This window comes from Kogia breviceps, chromosome 1, assembly GCF_026419965.1.
Source record: "Kogia breviceps isolate mKogBre1 chromosome 1, mKogBre1 haplotype 1, whole genome shotgun sequence".
NCBI classification, from domain to species: domain Eukaryota; kingdom Metazoa; phylum Chordata; class Mammalia; order Artiodactyla; family Physeteridae; genus Kogia; species Kogia breviceps.
In genome coordinates, this window is record NC_081310.1 from 133,647,581 (window position 1) to 133,653,580 (window position 6,000).

Sequence of the window (6,000 nt, forward strand, 5' to 3'; positions counted from 1 at the left end):
CTATTAAAAGAGAGATTTCTAACAAACATCATGATCATCTTACCTACGTATTAAAGTCAATCATCAAACTTAATAAAGTATCCCCCTTTTCATCAGCTACAAATTTTTAAAGTTTTAGAAATTATGCCACTATTGATGTTTTGATGCAGTAAATCCTGCCAAACCCAGACACCATCATCCGCATTACTCACTTCCTCCTTTTAGTGTATGCACCTGTACCCCATTCCAGTTTGAGTCTTGAAAATGACAGGGAACACAGGTTAAAGAGTGTCTTCAGATGTTCATTCAAATGACAAATCCAACATTTCATCCTCATCAATCACAGAGTGAAGGCACATGGTGTAAAGTAGGCCATTGACATGGAAGGTGTCACAATTATAGCGCATCTATGGGAATTTAGAAGGTTGGTTTCAGAGATATTTTTTAAACTAAGAAGCTTTTAAAATATAGGGTGGGGAATAATGGCTCAGTCATTAATACCTATGCAGTTCCTCCCGGGCACTTAGGTAGTAAAGGAGAAATGGATCAACAGAGGAATCAGTGTTGGGTGTTATTTTGGCATTCCCAAGCCTGGGTTTTTCACTCAGGTTCCATTTAGAGCTGTCTGGTGGTCTTAATGTAATGTGCAAGGCACTTATGTCCAGGCCACAAGTTATAAATCCTTCAGCCAGAAATTGCCATGAAGACCCAAGAGAAACTGAAAATAATGCTTGAAACAACTTAAGACATCAATCCAGCAAGGGGTATCTGTGGTAGACCTACTACACATCTAATGCAGAAATAATTTTCCACACTAAAAAGCATTTTAGAAGTATTGATACATTGGTGTCATAGGTGTAGCAATAATTCACAGTTAAATAGAACGTAGACCTCAGAAAATGTTTCACAAAAATAAAATTATATCCCACTAGGAAATATGTTCAAAATATGAATTAAATTGTAATATCTATTTTAACAGTAAGGAAAACCAAAAATTCAGGAAAAGAAATTAGAGAAAAACATTAATTCAAAATATCCACGGTGAGGATGAAAGTTTGTTACTTTCCATTCCCTTACAGTAGTTAACCTATAACTCCTATTTCTCAAAGTCAAAAGCCAGAACTAAGTAGAATTTTAAAGGTGACTCAGAACAAGCAAAAACCAAAACACCAGTGATTAGCCCAGTTGTCCAGATTATCTGTCTCTCATTAAGTTCACTATTTCATGGTTTTCAGGTTTTCTCCAGAGCTAGGACCTTCATTTTTACATTTTCTTTAAATATTTTCAGCTACCTCTTTTCTCCCTTTCTTAGTATTCCCTTTCCAACCCTCAAATTAATTTTGTTTTTGCTCAGACTCACTGTTTATTTTTAAAAGCTACTCTATTTAAAAGTTTAAGAAGAGAAGCATTATTCTAAGGGAATTTCCTTTGTCAAGTAGCATAAATTCAACTCTCTAAGAATGAACACTGAAATGACTCGAAGTGTTGATAGAACTCATCTCTGCTATTCAGAGTCAAACAACTGAACCATGAGCTCAGATGAGACCCCTAACTGGGGTCACCCAAGGCCTCCTAAATTGACAATAAGCCAACCTCAAAATGTTGACTTGCCATTGACAGATGTAGCCTATCCTCTCCTCGGTTGGGCCCCTAGGACCAGTTCTGGAACATCATGAAAAAAATATTTAAATGATACAAAATTTCCAGAAGCCAAATTCAAATTGTGAGGAAATAACAGGGATAGAAATAAAGAAATATTTTAAAAGTAGAAATCTTTTTGCAGAATAAAATCAACTACCATAGGATCTATCTGCAGCAACAGCTCTCAAAGACTTTTCTGTTCACCAGGACCATCAGGATTGTTTATTAAAAGTCTACTGGCAACAATTCTTGGACAATGGACCTAAGGGGGCCTAAAAGAACTGCATTATTAACAAGCACCTGCATAACACAATGCAAGGTATGACTGTGACCTTTGTGTTATGTCTACCTTTGTTTCACCCTTTTGCTTTACCTCTACCTGGGCATCACCTACTATCTTTGGATACAAATCTGTTTCCCCACTGGTACAAAAAAAGGGATGAAAATAATCTTTACTGCCATCAGGAGCTACATACAGAAGGATGTTTTCTCTTTCGTTGTATGTTATCACTTTTTCCATCATAAAGTAAACTATTGGAGAGAGTTATGGTCATACTTATCAATCATAAGTATTTTGTCTTCTACCTAGAAAGTCATATAAATGATTTATGTTTGTTGCTAATTCTTTAAACTTAGCCGTCATTTCCAAATAAAAATACCAAGATGTTAAATATAGCTGCTGGCTAAATTGAAAAAGAGGAAGGAATGAAATGATAAGAGAAGAATCCCTGGCTCTCCTGCCTATCATACCCCTCCCTGCATTACTATCATCCTGGGTTAGTGAACTAGTGATTCTTTACCTTATCTACCCATCTAGTTCACCTGCACTGTCCAACTATCTCAACTCATCACCTCCCTTTGCAAGCTGAGACCTGGTCATTGTGTGTTGAGAAGCAGCCAGTCTATAAATTACAAGTCCATGTGATTTTCTATCAAGACGTACTGGAGTCCATTCTAGTATTGTTTTATAGCCTTTTTTTTTTCACATTTTAGAAACTAATCATATTCAGTATATTAAAACTATGTTACTTCTGTGAAAATTACTTTATACCACACTGCAACAGGTAACACTATGGTTAGAATTGTTTAGGGAGATATTTAATTCTGGGCTTGTGGGGAAATAACCATCTATGTCATAAATAGCTTAATTCTAAGCCAGAGCTGAGAACTAAAGTAAGTTCTGAGTAGAAGTAAATTCCAGCATTTAAAAGATGAAACAGCATTGCCCATCAGGACTACCAACTTTGAAAAGACAAGAAACCTTGTATTGAATATTAATTAACTGAACAAAGCAAAAATTGTCAAAACCATAGGTCCTTACCAGAAACGGACTCCAGCAAACGCAGGAGACACACATTATACCCAGGAGCTGGATGACCATTTCAAAATGATGTGACCTGCCTTGTCTGTGCTGCTGACTTTTAAATTTAACTCTTAAAAGTGATATTCCTGTGATGGCATTGCAAAAAAATGAAATACCAAGGGCTAGGAGCCCCAGAAAAGAAAAAAGTAAAAGATAAAACCTATCTTCCCAGTCTTTGATGTGATCTGTTTTGTAGAAACACCAGGTCTTCGACGCTTGAATTTTATAGTCACGATGCCCAAGGATGGGCAGCAAAGCTACGAAAACAGCAAAAAAGCACACTCCACTCAACATCATTTTAACATGTTTGGATGTAATTTTCGTAGAGTGAAATATTGGTTGGGTGACTCCAATACATCGCTCAATGGCCATCACACTGCCTAGAAAAAGTGGGCACAGACCAGAGAATACCATGCAGATACCAAAAATACTGCAAAGGACGTTGGATTTGTCAAAATGGATCCAGTCTTTATCAGAAGCATATACAAAGACTGCTATAGCTCCATTGATGAGGTGCCCAAAGAAATCTGTGATTACCAGAGCACTAGCTAAAAGCAAAAACGATGACTTGTACTTCTGTCTAAATCTCTGGTATGCCTTCATGAGAATAGCAATAGCAAGGCTGTTTGATAAGATTCCCACTGTCATGAAGGTTATCGAAAAAGATATTGAAAGCTCTTCTTCCATTTGGCAAGTTGTATTTGAAAGGAGCCCAGCTGCAGGAGACACTGGCTGTTTGGAATTGTTCGTGGACATTGTTGTGGAGATTAAGAGCTGGCCACTCAAGTCATCTCCCTCTCAAAACAGTGCAGGCTTGCGGTCCAGAGATCTGTAGCATAAAGACAGAGAAATTATGAGCCCTGGATAACTGTTCATCTGACATTGAAGGCCAAAGCACCCCAGCACCCTGTGGCGGGAATCAGATTTATCTGGACTGTCATGAGCAAGGTTGAATCATACTGAAAACAGCACACATCTGCCTGCAGTTCCACATTTCATTTTCAAGGTAAAGAAGCTACCAGAATTGAGACCCCTTGGTTAACCTCTATGGCTACTCTGCCACTGGGCACCTCCTAAACTGCCTCTGACACTTCACTGACACCTTAAAACTCGTAAGGTTTATGAAGTCGCTTAACAAGGCTAGATTTAAACCCAGCTGAGTTTTTAAAGTATAATAGTCCATTTTATTAACTAGGTGACTTTCTAAAGTTTCTGCTTTTTTCTCTGTTGAGCTTTGTCCCCAAAGTGCAGATTATTCCTTTGGGACCTATGACTGTCAGGCAAACAAAATCATCTTCTCCAAACTTTGGGAGGGTGCAAAGTGGAGCCAGAAGCCCACTGACGCTGCATGGGGCTTCTCTGAATAAGTTCTAAAACTATTTGATTTAGGTCAAATAACAGCAAACCACACGCATCAGTGACCTCTGGAAGGCTCAGTGTTGAGTCTCTAGGAAGATTTTCTGGTCCAGCTACCACCTGTGCAGAAATGTTGGCTGATGAGAGCAAAGAAGGTGGGCCGCCCTCACTGTTGGGAGCATCTGCCTAGATGCTGTTGATCTAAGTTACAGCTTCAGGGTAGCTACATCCCAGGCGAATTATTTGTTTGTTGCTCTTTCCCTAGTGAGTTGAGGCCTGAGTCACAGACCCTCTATACCGTCCACCACTGCCACCCCGCCCCGAGCTATTTCCGCCGGCGTTTCCCCAGCAGCTTTCCGGGAGGCTAGGAATTCCGGAGCCAGCCTTTCCTGGGACATGCCCAAGTGGGGCCGCCCGCGACTGCCCGGAGGGCGGCCGCCTCCTCCGGGTCTTACTCACAGCTCGACTTTCGATCACTACTATCCCACCGCCCCCAGGCCTCCGCTTGCAACATCCTTCCCAAACCTCTCAAATGCCTGAAACTTTCTGCGATTGCTTAAACGCCAGAGGCCGGTTTCCCTCCCACCCCGGGGGGCGCCAAAGGCCTGCGCCGGCCAGGATGCCGGAGTCGAAGTGTTGCGGGCGGGGAAGCAAGGAGAGAGAAGGGGATCTTTTCCTTTACCCGTTTCCCTCCTCTGAGATCCGTTCTACCCGGTCCCCAGGCGCGCACCTCAGGCTTCAGACGGATCAGCCATTGCTCTGCGGGTCTCCCCAGCTTGGGGCATCTGGTCCAAACTTGTTGGCCAGCTCAGCCAAAGGTGCCCTCCGGTGCCGCCGGCTGCTGCTGCCGCCGGGCGTCCGAGGTGCGGTGGCTAAACCTCAGTCGGGTGGCCAACGCGTGGGAATCCAGCCGCTGAAGGGGTGTTTACCTTGGCATCCCGGGCCGCGAACAGGGCTCTAGGTGGAGCAGAAGAGCGCGTGGGTCCGTGGGCCATTCCGCGCCCGGCTCCGCTCCGTCGCTGCCGCCGGTTCCTGGGGCTCTGCGCCGCGCTCTTGCTCCGGTTCCGGCCCGGGCTCCGACTCTGTCTCGCCGCGCGTGCTTCCGCGCGCTCTCCCAGCACGGAACCTGCCGGGTGCGGGTGCGCTGGGTTCCTCTGATCCTTTAGCACCTAGAGGCGCTCACCGCCTGGGCGGGGTGGAGGGCGCGGTTGACCTCCGCCCCTTCCTCTCCGCCCCTTTTGCGTTGAGCCCAGAGCCGGACCCGGAGAGACTTGAGCACCGCACTAGGATGCTACGTCCCCCTCCTCAGCATCAGAGTGGCCCTCTCAGCTGCCCGACCACTTAGGGAAAAGTTTTGTTTTAAACTCATTCTCCAGCTAAAGGCGCCATTTCTACGGCTGTAAAACAGGAACCAGGAGAGCTGAGGAAAGCCTGCAGAAAGCTGTCGTGACAGCGTCTTGAACTGTCAGATTGTAGTTTGCAGACAATTCATCCCAAATCCAGCTCAAAAAAGAATAAAGAAACCAGGTAGAAGGAAAGAGATAGTGTATTTGGGCTTAGGGACCGATATCCCCAGGAAGTTAAAAACAGGTATTCGGGCCATGTGTTGTCAATGGAAAGTCACTGCCTTAGGATTCACTGTCACTTAGAGGACTGGACTG

General features: G+C 43.7%; 1 protein-coding gene across 2 annotated transcripts in view; it reads right to left on the reverse strand.

Moving 5' to 3' along the window:
• Window positions 1-5,564, reverse strand: part of PTGFR (prostaglandin F receptor) — a 57,494-nt gene extending 51,930 nt beyond the window's left edge. The window contains exons 1-2 of one of the 2 annotated variants that reach the window (XM_059075388.2): window positions 5,269-5,564; window positions 2,942-3,812 (exon numbers count right to left, since the gene is read on the reverse strand). In XM_059075388.2, coding sequence (XP_058931371.1) covers window positions 2,942-3,739 — 798 coding nt within the window. In that variant the 5' untranslated portion in view covers window positions 3,740-3,812; window positions 5,269-5,564. Of the gene's footprint in view, window positions 1-2,941; window positions 3,813-5,069; window positions 5,223-5,268 lie in introns of those variants that run through there. The other variant, XM_067042013.1, reaches the window with a different exon arrangement.
• Between the last annotated feature and the right edge of the window lie 436 nt (window positions 5,565-6,000).